This window comes from Macaca mulatta, chromosome 7, assembly GCF_049350105.2.
Source record: "Macaca mulatta isolate MMU2019108-1 chromosome 7, T2T-MMU8v2.0, whole genome shotgun sequence".
Classification (NCBI taxonomy): Eukaryota; Metazoa; Chordata; class Mammalia; order Primates; family Cercopithecidae; genus Macaca; species Macaca mulatta.
In genome coordinates this window covers 44834915-44855823 of record NC_133412.1, presented here as the reverse complement: position 1 = coordinate 44855823, position 20909 = coordinate 44834915, and the positions used below count along the sequence as shown (strand labels likewise).

Below are 20909 nucleotides of genomic sequence, written 5' to 3'. Positions count from 1 at the left end.
CGCAGCTGCAGAACTGCTGGGGCTCTTTTTATTTAATTTGGCATCCCTTCCTGAGCAGTACTGAGACTTTTACTTCAATGACTCCACTGGGCTTTGCCATAATTTCTATGTTGTATCAGTAAAGTCTGTGGAAGAGATGCCTAAGCAAACCTGAAAGGAGGCTAGGAGCGCTTACAGTTCAGGTATTTTTGCCGAAGTCAATGAAGGGATTAATCTCAGATACAGTCCATTAAAAAAAAATTAACTCGTTTAGTAATGAAGCGAATTTTTAAGGAATATTCATTCGATCATTTTAATATTATATGTATATGTCTGTGTGTAAGAGTTTGTCCTTTTCACAATTTCTCTTCGAATAATTTTTCTAGATTCTGAATCAGATTGTCAAAAGAAAATATATCTTCAAATTCTGAAAGAGCCATATGTTAATTATATGACTGGAAAATTGGGAGTAGCAATGTCTTTAATACGCTCTGAGTATTAAAAGTAGTAACAAGTAAAAGTGATGAGGACAAGTTGCATATTTTGTTGCATACATAGAAAGCACTCAACAAATGCTCTGTTGAATGCATAAATTGACAAAACAATACCCTCTGTGAATTTTATTTCCACAATCAGTACAGAAAACAGTTTCATCTGGTCTGCTTTTCTGTCCCACATGTCACGTGTCAGTGGTCACGAATGGGGAAGGAAGGAAACCAAAGGAAACAGACTTCGATCAGAATTACGGATGGTCAGAACTAGAAGAGATCTTAGAGATGATTGGATCCAATACCTCAAAGTGACAAACACACTAAAGCCCATGAAATATAAGTGATTTGCCCCAAGAATATGACCTAGGAATTAGTGTGAGGTCTACGATTGGAGCCTAATAGAAACATGGACTTTTCTTGTAATGAGGATTGTCAATATTATATGAGGTTATGATGCTGAAAAAAAATCTTCCTTTGACAAACTTGAAAAATAGTTCCCTTTTTAATGGTTTTCTACCCTCCCTCCCTCTCTCTCTCTCTTTCTTTCTTTTGACAGAGTCTCGCTCTGTCACCAGGTTGGAGTGCAGTGGCACAACCTCAGCTCACTGCAACCTCCGCCTCCTGGGTTCACGCCATTCTCCTGCCTCAGCCTCCCTAGTAGCTGGGACTACAGGTGCCCGCCACCACGCCTGGCTAATTTCTTGTATTTTTAGTAAAGATGGGGTTTCACCATGTTAGCCAGGATGGTCTCAATCTCCTGACCTCATGATCCGCCCGCCTTGGACTCCCAAAGTGCTGGGATTACAGGCGTGAGTCACCACACCCGGCCCTAATTTCTTTATTTCTTCTTTTTAAAACATCTTACTTTAGTTTAATCCATCTGGAGTTTTCTTTGTATAGAATGCAAGGTTAGGATTTAATCTAATGTTTTTTTCCCAAATCATTAGCTAAGTGACTTGGCACCATTCATCTAACAAGTCCTCCCTTTCCCATTGACTTACAGTGTCACCTTTATTACATTCCAAGTTATTGTTTACACTAAGGTCAATATCTATGCTGAGTTTTTTATTCCATTGATCTATCAATTTTTCTACCCATAGAAATAATTATTGTAATTTTATTATATGCTTTAGTAAGTGGTATGAAAAGTTCACCTTCATTAATCTTCTTTAGGGAAAAAAGAAACGAGGCCTTTTGCCTATTCTTCAAGATGATGAACACTAGCAAGTTGAAAAAATTAATATTCCATGCAAACCAAATAAAACCCATATGAATTTTGATTGGAATTACATTGGACATAAAGATTAATGTGGGAAGAACTGGCATGCTTACAAACATTTTCCTTCTCAGGAATATGATGTATCTTTCCATTTATTTAAGTGTTCTTTGATGTTGTTCATTAAAGTTTTGGAGTTTTCTTCACATAGGTTCCCCACTTTTTATGTGAAGATTATTACTAGGTACATGTGTTCCTCATTAGAGAGGGGACTGTGGAGAGGGAGAAGAGAAAAAAAGAGAAAGAGAGAAACAAAAAGAAGAGAAGGGAGAAGGAAGGAAAGAAGCAAGGAAGGAAAGGAGGGCAGGAAGGAGGGAGGTAGATCATACATCCAAACATGGAAAACAAATCCATTTAAATGTTCATAATAATTATCTCTAGGTGGAGGGATTGAGGTTATGTAATTTTTTTATCTTTCAACCCTTGTATTTTCCAAGTTTTCTTCAATGAGAATGTGAAAAAAGTGTTATAATCAGAAAATTGGGCACGGGGGTGAACAAAGCTTCATGTTTGCTTCCTAAAGTCAGCTGCTATGTTGCCTACCTGGGCCTTGGGCTCACTTCCAAAACATAAGCCCTAGGATTGTGCTACAATCACCTAAGGGAAGTTGTGTGTAGGGCTTGGGGGTAGGAAGAAGGAGATGGAGAGATGAGAGAAACACAGCTGAAAACCATGCCCATGAGACTAGACAGACCCTCCCCGCCCTGTCACTTCTCTATAGAATCCTTCCTCTTCAAACATTCAATTACATTTTATTGAATTAAATTAATCATTTATTGAGTACCTTCTATGCATAATGCATTTTGTAAAGTACCCTGGAAGATATGAAAGTGAAAAAAATATGGTTCCAGGAGATCTAACAAGAGGAAAAGATACAAACTCCCCTTTCAATTCAACGTATACCACGTGAATGCTTTAAAAGGATGCTATGATGGCCTAGGCAAGGGAAAATTCCTTCTACCTTAAAAGATCTGGATAGACATTATTATGGGAAAAAAGAGGGCTGGCCAGGTGTGGTAGTCACACTTGTAATCCCAGCACTTTGGGAGGCTGAGGCGCACAGATCATTTGAGGTCAGGAGTTCGAGACCAGCCTGGCCAACATAGTGAAACTAAAAAATACAGAAATTAGCCAGGCATGGTAGTGTGCACCTGTAATCCCAGCTACTCAGGAGGCTGAGGCAGGAGCATCACTTGAATCCAGGAGGTGGAGGTTGCACTGAGCCGAGATCGTGCCACTGCACTCCAGCCTGGGCAACAGAGTGAGACTCTGTCTCAAAAAAAGAAAAAGAAAAAGAAAAACTTAACACAGTTCTCACTTGATTATACAGGTCTTTAACAAGGTATTACTCAAAGTCACATACAAATAAATGCAAATTTATATTGCATTCTGACCAAGTTGGACATTATGTCTGAGTTAGAGATATGAATGTAGTTGGGGAAGTTTTCATCTTAAAAGTACTAGCTCATCTTCTTGTTCTAGTCTTTGAGTTAATATAGCCTTTATTAAAGACTCTGATCTTTTACTTCTGTCTCAGACTGGGGCAGAGAAATTTCTTCATCAAATTCCTTGGTCATTAAGAAAGCAATCTTTGACTGGGCTGGGCCCAGATATGTCCCTCAAATGCAGGTCAAAATCACCACCCTCAAAGCTACCTGGAAGGTAGTATAGAATAAGGATAAAGAATGCTAGGTTGAAAGCCAACTGGTTGAGTTTGAATTAACATCCTTCGACTTTTAGCTTGTGTGAGTTTGGGTGAATTTTATTAACTGGTTTTTGCCTCAGTTTCCCCAAATGTAAAATGAAAGTAGGAATAGTACTTGCCTCTTAGGGTTACTGTGAGGATTATGTGAGATAATCCATGTAAAGTGTACTTAACAGCATGCACAACTCAGACAAGCCCTCAGAAATGTTAGCTATTGCTTAACGCTTACGCAGTATTTATCCTGAGTATGTAGTACCTTCCAGGTTAACATGCAGCCAAGAGCAGAAGCACAGTTAGGTGTCCTGCAAGTGTTCAAATTAGAAAGTAGAAGTTGCTGAGAGATTTACCTTCCCTTCTGTTAAAGTCCAGGTTCTACACTTTAAGCTATGGGTATATGGAATACTAAACCCAAGATGGTAGCAAGTTAGTGATAGGTAATTTCCCTGGGATTTAAATGTTTAGATTAAATGCTAATTCCATAAATTAGATGACATGATAATTCCATAAGATGATTACAGTTTGAAAATCCTTTTCTGAAAAAGTAAAACCTCCTGCTCAAAATTATGGTTATGTTAAACTAACCCAGTATTAGGTATGGAGCATACTTTTAAATGAGTGGAGAAGACAATGCCACTGCTCTCTTGGGTCGCTCTTTTCACTATACAACTCCTCCCAATAACCTTCCATAAGGGTCAGTCCCATCTTAAGTGAGAAATGGAAAAGGGCATTTTGGAACTCAGAAAATTGAGTTTTCTTAGGAACAATCTTAAAGTGGTTAGGTCCCCAGGCAAGCTCATATAATGTATTAGTATATCTGAGCCTAACCATTAGACATATCTGGGCCTCTCACCAGCTACACAAGGAGAAAGGAGAATTATTTTTCTCTAAAAGTAGCTCCTAGTGGCTTTGGGAGATAAGGCAAGCAGCATTTCTTACCAAGAAATTGCCCAAGAATACTTCCCCTATGGGTTGGTTTCCTCTTGCGTCTTATTTTTCTTTCTCCTCCTGATACATTCTGTTTGTTCCAGCCAGGGTTTCTCTCATCCTCTGGATAGTATAATTACTCAGATAGGACGTATAAACTAGTGACAAGGAGATGTGTCACCCCTTACCCCAACTCGGAGTGTTCAACTAAAAAAACGGATACATGATCAATGTGGTCAGATCCATGTAGAAGCTGACTTAAAAGATTCCAAAAAGGAATGTAGTCTGATTGGTGTTATCAAAGACATAAGACATCAGCTGAAGGTGAGTGGTATTTCATAGCAGGAAATTAGTAAAAAGGAAGGCAAAGATTAAGAACACAGGCTGTAATATCAGATAGAGCCTGATTCTGAGTTCTATCACTTACTAATTGAATGACTGGAGAAAGTAACTTAATTTCTCTATACTGAAGTTTCTTTACCAGTAAGATGGAGATAGTATCACTCATTCCATGGGGATTGTGATATAACATAATGCACATAGTCAACCCCAAGCAGATAGTAGCTATTAATGTTTACTATAAAAAGTTGAATTGGAGAGGCAGAATTTCTCAGTATCCATAAAGCACTCACTTTACAGGGATGTATTCATATCCTTCTGGCAAGTGTAGCTTCACAGATGGGTGTGTCAGACTATAAAAGTGTGATGCTGCTGCTCACCATGAAGATTGTCCAACTAATTACCTTAGTCGGTTTCCCTGTTCACTAAGCAGCCTTCTAACTGGATTCTGTGTAGCTTTCTAATAAGGAGAAAATATGTGCATCAGATCAGGCTGATTTGAACATTCAGGTCTGTTTGACCATGATAGCTCCCCTTAGAATACATAAAGTGGCATTTCAGTTTGTACATCAGTCTCTTGTGAGTTCAGCTGTACCCAAGAGATTGACTGACTCTGGCAAAATCAAATCTCTAATCCTATGAAGTCGAGGGTTACATCTTGGGCTTCACTAAGGTATTAGCACTCTCATGGGCTCTATCTAAGTTGCCAGTCAGCTGCCTACAAGACATCAATGCTATCATACCTAAAACCATACCTCTTCCTGTTTCTTAAATTGTTGACTTGCAAGACAGGAATAGCCTAAAGAATATTTTCTTTGAACTACACAGGGCTTAAAAAAATTATCTGATCACACATTTAAAAATTAGATTTCACAAAAAAATATAAGCATGACTTTCCAGCTTCTTTTGGAAACCCAGTCACAAAAGGCTAGAGCTAAGGTGGCTGCCTCCTGGAGGGAAAGCCTGTCTCCTCAGTTCAGTACTCCAGTAACGTGGACCAATTACACTCAGTCATTTCAGTAACGTATTATCTGCCGGACCCAATACAACTATGCCATGACTCCTACTTTAAAAAAGAACAATTTGGACATTTTCTAAGGGATTTTACTGCTTATATAAAAGGAAAAAATGTCAGGAAGTAAAAAAAAGCCTGTTCCATGAATACCACTTTTCCTTTTCTTTTTTTTTTTTTTCATTTAGCACAAAGAGATGATAAGTTTGGAGACACACCCATATTTCAGAAAACATTTGGATTAAGATAGTCTCTTGGGCATTTCTGTGCATTATTAGACTGGGACCACAAGGGAGTTGGGGAGAGGGTGAGAGTGGGAGAGGAGGCTCATACTGTCCAGTGCTGAGGCTGAGATATGGCAATAGGAGAGTTGGGTGGGAGATGGGGTCAGAAAGTGAGGAATCAACCATTCCTACTCTCTATCCTTTTGTCTTGCCACCACTTCTCTTGCCCGAACAAGTCCTGCTTTTAGCTAATGTTGGAGAGGGGGGTGAGAAGTAGGGATTAGAGATGAAGTTACAGGCAGAATCATTAGTAGTAGTGGGGCATACAGCATTAGGACAGAAAGTAAGAGGGACTGAGAGGAAATCCCAGCCATCCAGTTAGATTGGCCAGTTCTGAGTGGCCATTTATATGAAAGGGACAGAGAGTTGTATGTAAATGGTCAGGGGAAGGTGCAGCCTGTAGAACTCCAATGAGGCAGTTTTATGATTATCTAACAAGTTCAGGAGATAAGGTTATTCAACAAAGTACTATTGCTTTATAGCCAAAGGAAGAGAAAATAAAGTTTAATAACTAATGAAGACATCAAGGAATAGAGATCATTCAAAAGAATTCTAAAGTTGCCCTTCAGTTAAAGAAGCTGGAGAAGCGATCTAACTTCAGAAGCTGTCTGCCTTAAGCCCTGCCTTTTATCATCCTGACTGAAAATCACACAACTGGATTTCAGGGGCCCCTTCAAGGCCATCCATCAACTGGCCTCCACAGCCAACAACATTTTTTGGTTTCTACAACTTCATTAGGCAAAGCTCTAAGCCATCCTCCATTACCCTCACTATTCTCTACCTCGGCCTGTGCTTGTATTGCTTCTGGTACTTAAAATGTACACCACCTCTCCTTTAGTCTTGCCCATCAGTTCCTCTAAGGCCTATCTTAAGGCTTGCCTCCATCCAATTACATTGATCCTTGAGAGACTGGTGGTTCCACAAGGAACCAAATGAGCATTAATCTGGGACTCACATAACCAGGACTGTGGCCCTGATGATGATTCTGAAGTAGCAAATTTATCTTTTCAGTATGTAGATGAAGAATTTGTCTTTAGAGACTAAGTGGTATACCTATGTTAACTTGGTTCACAGCACCAGAATTGAGAGCAGGATTGAAAACCCAAGTCCTCTGATTCTCCATCTATGGCTCTTTCTACTAAAGCATGCATGGTTGTTTTCAGACCATGACGCCTTAGTTGCCAACCATAAACTGATTTATTATTCAAGCTGTTGTGGAAGATAGAGATGGAAGTAAAAAGATTATATAATCTTTTTATATAAATAATCAGTTACATAAATCTGGTATTTTCAGGTCATATTGCCCAAACTTTATAGCCTAATGAGAGGAATCTCTTCTAAGTAAGTATCTTCTGGGTTTACTTTACACATTCTGTAGTGTAATTCAGAGGCTAGGCTTTTAAAGAAAGTGTAGGGTGAATCAATCTAGTCTATGGGCACTTACTTCTATTCTACCAAGGAGGTTCTAAAAGGCTAGGAATGTATACTTGAATTCAAGTACAGTTTAAGGTACAATGGGTTAGAATACTGGAGAACACAGCAATAGTATTTATTCATCTCAAGAACCTCTCAGTAGATAATTAACCTGGACCATGATAAAAAACAATCCTATTAGTCCCATTTTTCTTGTGGCTAATGCTATAACACTACTTGCTGTAGTATTTTTCCTTTGCTTCATTTTAAACAGAACGCTTACTATATTACTGCAAGCATTACCACTTTTGTAGCTGCTCCATTTTCCTCCTTGCAATAGAAAAGCAACAGTAATTAGGCAAAAGCATAAATTTTATATTTTTACTCAAGAAGGTGTAATTCTTATAAAAATCTGGGCTGGTATTGTAGACATTATCCACTTTTTCGTAGTTTTTCCGCACTACCAACTAAGAGATGTGGATATTTCAGCCATAAAGGATACAGGGTTTTTAGGATATGTCTCTGTTCTGATGCATACTTTGTCCCACACTGGATTTTTGTGTGAAAGAAAAGATGTATCACAGTTCTACTTTTGGGACATCATGAACCCCTTTGTCAGTCTGGTGAAGCCTACGGACCCCTTCTCAGAATAATCTTTTATAAATGGATTAAATAAAATACATGGGAACCTATTATACTGAAATGCAGTTCTACCCATGGACCCCTGTACCCTAAACCTGTCATAGGTGTGACACAGGTCCCTCTGTCTACCTAATTTTTGGCTTTTCAAAGTGGAATTAATTTTGAGGTTAGAAACACTATCTCTCAGTATGTAGTCAAACAAATACTCCAGTCCAAGGCCCAAGTCATAAAGTGAAAAGGCACAAAGTAAAAAGTATATCATAAGGGAGCAGGCCTAGTCCTGTTAGCAGGTGGCTGCCGACCTGAAATGATTTCAGAGCAGTGCAAAGGCTCTCTTCCTGGATTCCCCCAAATCCCTCTTCTCTCTGTCCACTCATGCTTGAAATCCCTTAATAGAGCCTAACTCCTTTGTTTTAATTAAGTAGCGGATTTGCTCTTGTTAAAAAATAAATACCCATAGGAGAGGTAATACTTGATGCCAAAGATTTGCAAATTTATTTTCAGCAGTAGAACAAATTTTTCAAATGCAACCTTAAATAGAATGCTGATATATAAGTAAATGCAAATTTTATAAGAATTTAGTATGGCCGGGCGCGGTGGCTCAAGCCTGTAATCCCAGCACTTTGGGAGGCCGAGGTGGGCGGATCACAAGGTCAGGAGATCGAGACCACAGTGAAACCCCGTCTCTACTAAAAATACAAAAAATTAGCCGGGCGCGGTGGCGGGCGCCTGTAGTCCCAGCTACTCAGGAGGCTGAGGCAGGAGAATGGCGTGAACCCAGGAGGCGGAGCTTGCAGTGAGCCGAGATCGCGCCACTGCACTCCAGCCTGGGCAACAGCGTGAGACTCCGTCTCAAAAAAAAAAAAAAAAAGAATTTAGTATAATTGCATATGTCAAAACAAATATAAATAATATAATTGCATATAGTATTATGTACTTATATGTATATAATTATTACTTAAATATAGTGTGTGCTTACATTATATATTTATTATATAAATATTTATATTATATATTTATTATATATGTATTTATATTATATATTTCTGATTATAGCAATATAAACCAATCCTGGAAACAATGAGGCTGTTTTGATGAAGACAAATTATGAAATCAAGAGTTATAAATAACTACAGTCTTACATCTATCACAGAATGCAATGTATTTATATATTTTATTTTGCCTGCACAAGATGTGGAAAATCCAGATGTGAATAAGCAATTTCAAAAAGCTAACAATTTGTTATGGCAGTTATAATCTCAGAATTTAGTTCAATTAAAATGATCCAGAAACTTTAAAATAGTAGAAATTTTTTGTTTCAAAACAGAGTCACTAACAATGTCTACCAATTGCTTACGTTCCTTGATAATTAAGGATTAGTTGTTAAGTAGTCAATTGGGGGATACTTGACAAATAGATTCCATAATTAATTTGAATCCTGACTCCGCTTGCTTACTATACAACCTCAGGCAAGTAGCTTAATCTTAGTCTCAGTTTTCTTATCTATAAAATGGTTATAAAAATGGCACCTGCTTAGAGGTATAAGGGTTAAATAAGATAGTATACATAAAACAATATGTTAAATAAGATAGTATACATAAAACAATGTGTCCGGCAAACTTAATAAATGCTACTATAATTAAAGGGCTAAATTACCAAAAATATTTTTCAAATGTGTCATGTAACATTTTAGGATGTTCTATCATATCCCATTTAAATTTCTTTTCAGGTATCTCACCACCCTTCTCTTTCAGACAGTCTCTGAGTTTCAAAGAAATCTAATTTTGTTTTGCATGTTGAGTCCAAATTTTGACATTATGCTTCATTGTTGACTTTTATCTGCAGTTGTAAACAGAGTAACATTGCAACCTTGCACTGTCAAAGACTGTATAGCTCATTTCAAATCATGTAAGAACCAACCCAAACTTAAATCGAGCAGTGAAACAATCTGTGATGCTATATTATCATGATGTGGCTATATTACTGTAATTGTACAGTTGACTATTATGCTGTGCCAAAAGTATGCATCAGAGAACTTGCCTGGCTTTTAATTGATAGTAGCACACATGTGTTCTAATACTAGTACCAATTAATGTTTACTGAATGATTACCAGGAGTCAGGCACTGCTTTACGACCTTCACACATATTAGCTTATTTAATCTTTGCTTATTTATTTGTATGATTCTTATAGGAGTGTATATGAGCAGATCTGAATTTCAAAATATGACTAGTACAAAGTTACACCCTATCTAATAAAAAACACCTTTATGGGAAATTCAAATGTACACACACACACTCAGAGTAAGCCTGAAAGTACAAATTAACCCACGGACGATCAAATGATCGAATGCATTAAAATTTGGCATCAATTGAAATATGTAGGTATTGTTCTTTATTATACTTAAAATGCTTAAATATTTATCATTAAAAATGAAATACAAATTAAATGCTGAGAACCCCTCTGAAACTCACTGGAGTTCTCTAACAATTTGAAAATGAACATTAAATCCTATTACTCACTTACACTAGGATGTAAAAAGAGCCAAATCAGATTCTTTTCTAAAAGCATAAGTGTGAAGAAGGAAATGAGAGATTTTTAGTACTAATTCATTTTTAAGGAAGGTAAGAACCTTATTAGGTACCCATTATGTGCCAGCAATGTTAATATATTATCTGTATTCTCCATAGCACCCTTATTTAGTAGGCATCATTATCCTGACTTGACAAAACAGGGAACTCAGGATCTGAAATGTAATTTGCTTACCTAGGGTTCAGTAACTGCAAAACAGCAGATAGGACCCAAACTCTGATCCATCTCAGCTCCAAGCCCCTCCCAGCACACCAGATTGCCTCTCCATCTTGCTTCCCCCCATTCATAAAACAGAAAAATGAGAATGAGTGAGACAGAGTAACCTGCTCTTGGAAACACTAGTTAGTTAGTGGCAAGGCTGCAACAAGAGTCCAGTAGTACTGGCATTTCACTAGGTAAATCTTATCAGATGGCCCATGGAGGGGGTATCCTGTGCAACTAGGCCTACTAGGAGCCAGCAAAATCATTACTTCACTTCAAAACTCAACATCAGTCTATATAGCTTCAGAGCAGAGACTAGACAGAGGAGGGGACAAATCAGTCCTGTCCTTAGTACCTATTATGTGTAAAATAGTGCTTGGTAAAGGGGAGGATTTGAAAAACAGACAAACAGAACAGACAACAAGGTTCCTGTCCTCATATCTGTGTGGCAAAGAAAGCATAATCATGTAAAATATTAAATAGTATCCCTGGAGGAGACCTCAGCAATATTCTGGTTCCCTCCCTGGACCCCTACAATAATGTGTTTTAAATGACAGTATAAAACAATGGCACAATACAATATATGAGACTCACCAATAGTAATAACTAATATTTTTCAGAACACTTCTTTGTACCAGGACCTTTGTTAAGTGCTTTGAATTATCTCATTAAAAACTCAATACAATCCTATGAGAGAGATACATTTATTATGGACATTTTACATGAGGAAAGGGAGACTGTTTCTGGGAGATCCCAGTCTAGTAAGGATTCACACCAGGCAGTCTGACCCAGAATCACTATTCTGAGAGCTAAAAAGTGGTTTCAGTTCAGCACGGGGTTGGTTTGGGAATGCTTGCAGGATCTTGGCAGAGAAGCTCAAGAAACATACCACTGTAAAGAAATTAAAATAACTCGGCCGGGCGCGGTGGCTCAAGCCTATAATCCCAGCACTTTGGGAGGCGGAGACGGGCGGATCACAAGGTCAGGAGATTGAGACCATCCTGGCTAACGCGGTGAAACCCCATCTCTACTAAAAAAAAAAATACAAAAAACTAGCTGGGCGGGGTGGCGGGCACCTGTAGTCCCAGCTACTCAGGAGGCTGAGGCAGGAGAATGGCGTGAACCCGGGAGGCAGAGCTTGCAGTGAGCTGAGATTGCGCCACTGCACTCCAGCCCGGGCGACAGAGCGAGACTCGGTCTCAAAAATAAATAAATAAATAAAAAAGAAATTAAAAGAACTCACTACTGTTAGATTTTTTTTCTGAATGTTATCTGACAAGGCTATAGCCTCTCATTGCCTCTCCCTGCCCCCAGAGCAATGGGCTTTAGTGAGACAGCCATCCACCAGCCAACATTCCATGGCTTTCCTCAGCTTTCCCGTCACTCCAAACCAATGCAGAATAGAAATTCTAAACAGCAACAACATACAAAGGCAATACACCACCACCTCCACCACCACCACCACCATCACTGCCATATTGGTGGAATACATTTTGTAGGCTGTGAATCAGGAAGGACATGAAAAGTCATTCCTTTGTTGAAAACTCTTTATCTAAGCAACCTGAAGAGAAAGCTCTCTTAAAATGATGGAAGTGGGATGTTGTGCATGCCACCACAGTCCTTGGGTAATGACTGTATGTCATAAATAGGATATGGCATTTCAGAATGTCTTTAAAGCTATTTCCTTTTGTTCAACTAATTTAATTTACCAAATGCTCCTGGGAAAAGGGAGGGGGGCCAAGATGCTGACTCCACATTTCCTGAAAAATCAACATTTTCTTTTTAAACTGCTCTCAAAGAAATTGCATCTGATTGTTGTCTGCTGGCTCCCTCAAACTCTACCTCTGTCAAAATTCTGCCCCAGCAGGTGTGAGAAAGAATAGATGCAGAACTTGAGTGAATACCCACATCTGTTTTTGGAAAAAGAGAACAGAAGCAGCACAGAAGGAAGTAAAAGAGATAATTGCTGGCTTGAACTACAATACATTTTACTTGTGGGCAGAGGGCCAGCTTACAGCAGGCGGAACATGCAGGCCCATCTTATTGGAATTCAGGGGTGGGCCTCCACTCTTGTCCGGAGACAGCTGTAAACCAGCAGCCCATAGCATCACAATCAGGCACTGAGTTTTGTCAAGGAATGCTGATACGTACAGAAGCAGCTTTGTCTGCCTCAACTGCACCCCTGCCTGGTGAAATGACAGTCAATCTCTGATTCCAGATGACAAGAACTGGATAAAAACTTAAAACAAATGGCGACCTTTCAAAAGATTAATTTGTTTACCAACAAAATGTTCCCTCTTTGTCATCTGAGATGGGGGTGACCTTCACTTTCCCATATCTAGCCTGAAAGGATGCTGACTATAGTCATCTGTTAAGTTAACTCCATCTCAGCAATTATTCCCTTTTTTTATTTTTAGTGACAAGAAGGGTTTATTAATTCACTCTGCTTCTTGTTATGGTTTATAAATGCAACAAGCTCATTCTGAATTACTGCAGTGTAACATCAATTTGTTTAAATCTAATTCTGCTACCGTTGCCAAATTATGTTGTGACTGTAATTGTGGCCATATGCATGGGCTTAAAACACAATCATGTTCTGAAATCGCCCTTCTTTCTCCACTCCCACCCCCTGCCCCCACCCCTTACTTCTGGTGCTTCTTCTAATCATTTGACATTAACACAATTGCCTCACTTTCTATCACTTTATCATTTCAGAAATGAATATGCTTTCAGTGAGAGAGAGATTACTATGTACACCCCAAGTGAAACAGTAAAGAATGAAACTATGATTTGTGAAGTGTGGTTGCTACCCAACTAAGTTAGTGGAAAACACTGCATAACATATGACTCATAAAATCTAGAAATCATAATAGTATTAAATTCAACCTCATGAATAAATAAAAGATTCTAAGTTTACATTGCATTATACATTTATTTATTTGGAAAGTGGGACCAAAGAACTGGTATAATTCTACAGCAACTCATATCTTGCCAAAAAGAAAAATGTTTTTATGATTCTTTTCTAGGTCATAACAGTTATAATCAGAGTTATTTGTGCAGCAATTCAAAGCAATGTTTGGTTTGGCTATTTTGTTATGCATTCATAATCGTTCTTTTAAAATTCATGTTAACAGATACATGTTTCAAGCCTTTTAAGAAACACTTTTTATTTAAAAGAAATAAATCAAAGTCAAATTTTCTGTAGATCTCTTAATGTGTTATATTATAAACTCTAACTGGAACTAGATGTCAGTGAGGAAATGTGAACAGTACCAGGGATTTCTTCTTGTTTCCACATACCTTTGAGGACCTACTAGAAAAAATGTTAGAAGGCTGTTTGTTACTATTTGTCAGACTGAAGATATTGAAAAAACCACCAGTGAGTCTCACTTTTAACACGTTTTTGGTAAATTGATTTTACATAACAGAGTCACAGGATATACAATTTTCAAGATAGTTTTGCAATATGAGTATGTGTGTGTGGCAGGGGTTATATGTGTTTTCAATGCACTAAAATCCTTGCATCAGCCTCTTATTATCAGGAGGAATACACCACTTCCTAAGATTGAGAAGATACCAGCTTCTGGGAACAAATAATGGAAAGTGGCTACATATTCACATTCGCTCTGTCAAAAATGTCTAAGGTTATTTACAGGCTTTTGACAAGCTGATCAAGTTTCATAAGAAGTAAGGAAACACATGGCCCTCGGCAGCCAAATAATAATCCCCTTCGAGTGTTTAGTTCTAAAATGATTAGCTTTGATGATGCCTTTCTAATTAACTATACATCACAATGCTAGACACATTACTCTAGTTTGGGTTAGTGCTTTTGAAATGATTTTTGTAAGTAGTAAATCACAACTGCATTTATCCCCAAATGCTTTATATGACTGTTTAAAACCAAATACCTGAACAAACTTCTTTCACAGTGCTTTTTGCACAATGCTTCTGTTTTGTAAATCCAAAATGAAAATACTGTTTTTCAGTTAGTACTACCATACAACTATATCAACACAAAATGATAACTATTTGATCAAAAGGCTGACAGTTTGAAAAAAATATACATAATGTACATCCAATTTTAAGTTGCTCTGGTGTAGATATTTATGGCATCGAGTTTGACAGAAAAAGGAGATTTAATACAGTAAATGAACATCTATTAGCTATATGTCATAAAAGGCAAAGTGCTTTCCCAAATTCTCTTTGCTCAAAGTATATAGATACAACATCCAAGGCATTCATTCTATTTGGAAATTGGAAAAATATATAATTAATGACTAAGAATCTGTCCCAAGTTTTGGATATAATTTTGAAATCTCTATTTACTTAAGTCTGAATCTTCATTCAGATTCATAAAGCAAAGCATAATCCTTTTTAAATCTAGAGGTATGCCTTTTAAAACTCCAGTACTCATCAGAAAAAGTTCGCATGAAACACAACAGTTGCCTCAGGCTACAAAGCCTCAGTACTCCTCCAGCTAAGCCAATATTAATTCTAGATTGAAGAGGAAAACCAACAACAACAAAAGAGAAATCTGCTTCTGTCTGTGTTGCCAGAGAAATAATATTTGTATTTCAAGAGCTTTGGGCTCATGGGAAGCAGATAAAAACCCTTTCACATTATTCACAGTGACATTTTAAATAAAGTTTCAGCAGGAATAAAAATATCTAACTTTCCGGTTATTTCTTAGGCTATACAAGTATTTGTAAGATAAAGTGCTCTTAAACCAAACCTGTTAGAATAACATAAAGCACATATAAAGAAACTGAAAATACATTTCAGGGTTACATGAATGAAGTAGGCAGTTGAAAATGTCTATGTAGGAAATTTGGAAGATTAATCTAAGAGACTATTATGCTAGTTAGAAATGGCTTTGCAATTTAATTCTAACATTAATCTTGCTTTTAGTTTTGATTTCACCAAGTCATACATTTAAGAGCTTTTGAGAGAAGCCAAAGGTTAAAAATATATTTACAAAAATAGAGATGTTACCTCAGTAATTGTTTTCAGTGTTAGAAATGATCTCAAATTAAATAATTTCCCAGTTAAAATGAAGCACTACTCTTAATTCTCCTAAGAAAACTCCACAACATGGAAAGAGTACAATCCTTGCTTTAGGACAAGGTAGCATCTAGTCAATGGCAAAAATGGGCGTCAACTCTGAGATCTCTTACTGCAAATCTACATTTGATTCTTTTTCCCTCTCATTATTTTGCTGACATAAAGGATTAGTCCCTGCTTACCTCAGCTTTAGAATAATATTCTCAAATATTTGTACATTATGAGAGTATATACAAGTGAAGAGGATTCTGTGCTGTTGTTTTATTTTGATTTTTCTAGTGCTAAGCCTACTATCAAAGAAATACAATATTTAAAATTTCTCTATTAATTCTTTTTGCTGGTAAATTATTTCCTCATTAAAATTATGGTACTAGATTATTTAGGAATATCAAATAAAATAGAGAAATCTGAATGAGCTACAAATAAGTCTTTAAAATAGGCGTACATTTTCTTAATCATTGCTAATTACAAACAGAATGAGAGCCACTCCATCTCCAAAAAATTCCAAAGACAAAAGGATCACAATCTTTACTTGATATCTACATTACATCTTACACTACTAATAAATGACTTTTATTTCTTAAAAAATAAGAGCTCATTAAAACAACTCATTACTTACACATGCTTTTCTCTGATTAATATATGGTAAACTGATTCCATAGTTCGCATTTACAGCAGCTCTGTGGTGGATGTTTTCAGGATCCTGCATGATTTTTACATTCAACCCTATCTTTCGCTGAAACAAAGAAACAATGAAACTTTCATGCTGGATGAACAAAAATGCTTACTAACATTTTATATCCTCAAAGGAGTTTAAAGTTCTCTGGAAATAATTATTTTAATGAAATTCTCACTGGAAAAAAATATATTTGGATCTTTTATTTAGGCTGCTAATCAGTCCCTTTTATTCACAGAAAAGGAACTTTCTATAGGTTTTCCTCCATATATCCCATTGCTCCCACAAATACATCCTCAGACACATTTTCTCAAAAATAACGCTGGAAGCCAACCAAGGTGGGCAAAGGACTAGATAGAATACCTGGTCTTAATTTATTTTTAGCTTTCCAGGTCAAGGATTTTGCCAATGAAATCTATACCACAAATACACAGGCAGAGGGCTCCCTTGGTCTGTTAATGTGGCCACTTTCCTCTAGGGACATTTACAGGTAAATCTCAATTTGGGCCTGGTAAATTTACAACAAATTTATCCACTCCTTCACAGAGATTCTGTTATCTGCAGGAATAATTTATGCTTTCATTAGGAAAAAAAAAAAAAGCCTCTTGTTTGAACCACTTATTCCTCATTTTAAATAATTCAAATTAGTTATCATTGACATGCTTAAAAATAAACCATGAGAGTGGGCCATATAGTGGTGGTGGGAAGGGGCACTAGATAGTTGTCAGGACCCCTAGGTGCCAGCTCTCCTCTCGACTGCTCTGTGTGACCTTGGGTAAGTCACTTCACCTCTATGGAAGTCAGTTTCTTTATTCGCAAAATGCATGTTAGACTTGATGGTCTCTTGAGGAACCATGCCCGAGCTTTGGGATTCTATGATTTTAGGCTAAAAGATAATTTCGCACGTAGGGAATATGGTATTATTAATAATTTCTAGTCTTTTGTGATTTTAAAAATTGTAATACAATGCATATACCATAAAATTCACCCCTTTAAAGTGTACAATTCAGTGGTTTTCAGTATATTCCTACAACCATCGCTGCTATCTAATTCCAGAACATGTGCATCACTCCAAAATGAGACCTCATACCCATTAGCAATTGCTCCCCATTCCCTCCTCCCACTAGTTCCAGGCAACCAGTAATCTACTTTGTGTCTCTACTGATGTATATCTATTCTGGACATTTCATAAAAATGGAGTCAAAATATGTAGGTTTGTAGGCTTTGTAACTTTTTTAAAAGGAGGTTAGAAGTACCGTGAGCAACTTAACTGTTTTCCCTTCAATTAAGTGTCTTAGTTTTGAGGGTGATCTGACGCAGTTGTTAAAATGGTTGTAGGAATCAGACAGATTTGTTCATGATCCAGCTATTTCTTTGACATAAGCATTCATAAAGGGTCTGTGCCTAAGGTCAAAGTGAAGAAGAAGGCTACAAAAATATCTACAGAATGTATGCTAGATAAGCATAGATATGTCTAGGTAAGGTCTTTCTTAACAGATATTCTAAATCTTCCTTTTACTTTTTAATAGCATGTTTGTTGTTGTTGTTTTGAGATGGAATGTTGCTCTGTCACCCAGGCTGTAGTGCAGGGACACAATCTCCGTTCACTGCAACCTCCGCCTCCCAGGTTCAAGTGATTCTCCTGCCTCAGCCTCCTGAGTAGCTGCGATTACAGGTACATGCTACCACACCTGGCTAATTTTTGTATTTTTAGTAGGGACAGGGTTTCACCATGTTGGTCAGGCTGGTCTCGAACTCCTGACCTCATGATCCACCTGCCTGAGCCTCCCAAAGTGCTGGGATTACAGGTGTGAGCCACCGTACCCGACCAATAGCATTTCTTAAACCAAATCTCCAAATAACTGTCCTCAACTGTCTACTTTATTTAATCTGGGCAAGAATACAGGATTCAAACAAGGCATGTCTATTTCCTTCTCCTTGAGGTACATGTGGTCACAAAAGTAATGTCATACCTAATTATAAATGGCTTTTCTTCTGTGGGTAACACTCACAGCACTACTCCAGGGTTTTTGCATGGAAGCAGATTGCCTCTTCTATTGAAATTAATACCTGAACATAATATTTTCCTTCTTAAACGTTCAGAATAATTGCTATTCTACCAAGGATTGGGAAATTGCTAATATGTATTATATTGACTGGATCTGGGTTTTTGTAATTAGGGTATTTTTAAAATGTGTGTATTCTGGATACAGAATTGATGGTAATAGCTTCATCTATTATGTCTAAGCTGTTAGAACTTTTTAATTATGGGATTATTTGCTCAGTGGGCCATAGCAGTTTTCTTAGTTTTATCATGCTCCATCAAGTTTGTGTGGTTATAGGTCTGGTATAGGGAGGAAATGGCCAAATACAGAATCACTGTTAAAACTGGCCTTAAAATCCAGTAGTGTTCTGCTTATTGTTAAATTCTGTAGCACTAGACATAGTTATTTCTGAAAAGAAATCAGTATGTAAATAGAAATCCAACAGAAATGATAGATGTACTATCAATTCTTTATTGTTGGGTTCTAAAGCAATGACTTGAGGTTAAAAGATAATTTAAAAATAGTAATGTTCTCATATTTACTATTTTGGTACCAATGCTTGTGTATACCAAAAGAGTAATATGTAGCACACATGATTTAATTGCTCTTTTCAAAAACACTTAAAAGGCATCTATGTTTAAAGAATATTAACATAATCATACGAGCATAGTGGCTCATTCCTGTAATCCCAGCACTTTGGGAGGACGAGGTGGGTGGATCATTTGAGGCCAGGAGTTCGAGACCAGTCTGGCCAACATGGTGAAACCCGTTTCTACTAAAAATTAGCCAGGCATGGTGGCGGGTGCCTGTAGTCCCAGCTACTTGAGAGGCTGAGGCATGAGAATTGCTTGAACCCAGGAGGTGGAGGTTGCAGTGAGTTGGGATCATGCCCTGCACTCTAGCCTGGGCAACAGAGTGAGGCTCAGTCTCAAAAAAAAAAAAAAAAAAATTAACATAACAAATATTTCACTGAAATTCACTACCAAATACATTCAAAACCTAAATTTGTCTTACAAACCATCTATTGTGATATATGGGAAAATACTTACAAACATATGCTGTATTATGAGACCCAATAATAAGGTTTTCAAGAAAATCAATTATAGACTTCAAAAACAAAAATAAAATTAATCATTCCATTAAGCAGGAAAGTATGCTCTGGAAGATGATCATTTTTTACCAACAGTAAGATAAATATCAGAAATAATTTCAGAAAATTTTAGTAAATTGGTCAAGAAAAGATATCAATGTATGTAATCTATCTTGAGTCACTAAACAATCTAAACTTTGTATTCTCTCCTTTTGATGGTAATTACAAGCAGATATATCAAATGTGACTCTCATTCTGACTTTGGTTTGTAAGAACAAAAGTTATTATCAGAGCCAATTACTGTTTTACCTACATGGCTGCACAGAAGCAGGGAGCTCAATTTTCATCTCATCAGTGATTTTGTGGTATTTATTTTATTACTATGCCCACAAAGCTATATAAGAAGGAAATAGCTTACGCTATTAAAACTAGGGTTGGAATATAGGAGGCTAAGGTTTCTTTTAGAAGAACTTCTGAATTAAAAACACTAGGCAGCGTGTAATGCCAGCTCCCCAGACATGGGTAGACCATAAAATGACACACATCTGAGCAGTAGATCCCACACAGAGTAATCAAAATTGAAATGCTTCACAAACAAAGTTGAGAGAGGCTATTTACTAAGTTACAGTATTATCAACAGTGTTTGCTGCAAGTAATGTCTTCTAAAGTGGATATTGCTTAATATCATATTCCCACTGGTTAAAGACAGCTGCTGTTTAGTCTCAGAAGCAGAGAAAAGAAAAATACAAAGAATTTAGTCACCTTTAACACTCATTCTTTCAATCACTGTCTCATGTAATACAAAGAACAATAGACGTCAAGTCCTGATTTGAGCTGTGTGATCTAGATTTCTCATTTGTAAAACTGGGTAGTAACACTTAGCTTCATAGGGTTGTTTATGAAGTTCAAATGACTAATGTACGGTTAAGTATCTTATAAATTATAAAGTACTATTCTGGAGCCAATGTGAAAGAGGCTCCCACTGGCCCCAAAATAACGATTACAATGGATTGAAACACTTCAAACATATAAAAATCCATGAGTTCTTAATAATATTCTCTTCCCCTCAAAAACCTAGTTGATAAAATTGATAAATTAACCTAAAAATTGATAAATAAAAGAAGTAATTAAGCAAAAAGTAAGTAATTAAAACTGGTTTTCAGAGTCACCAAAGAGTTGC

The 20909-nt window shown here is 37.1% G+C and overlaps 1 protein-coding gene across 1 annotated transcript in view; it reads right to left on the bottom strand.

Annotated features, from left to right (window-relative positions):
* LOC144329767 (IQ domain-containing protein H-like) overlaps positions 1-20909 on the bottom strand; it is an 83867-nt gene that overhangs the window by 14946 nt on the left and 48012 nt on the right. The window contains exon 5 of the mRNA XM_077938800.1: positions 16538-16654. Coding sequence (XP_077794926.1) covers positions 16538-16654 — 117 coding nt within the window. The remainder of the gene's footprint in view (positions 1-16537; positions 16655-20909) is intronic.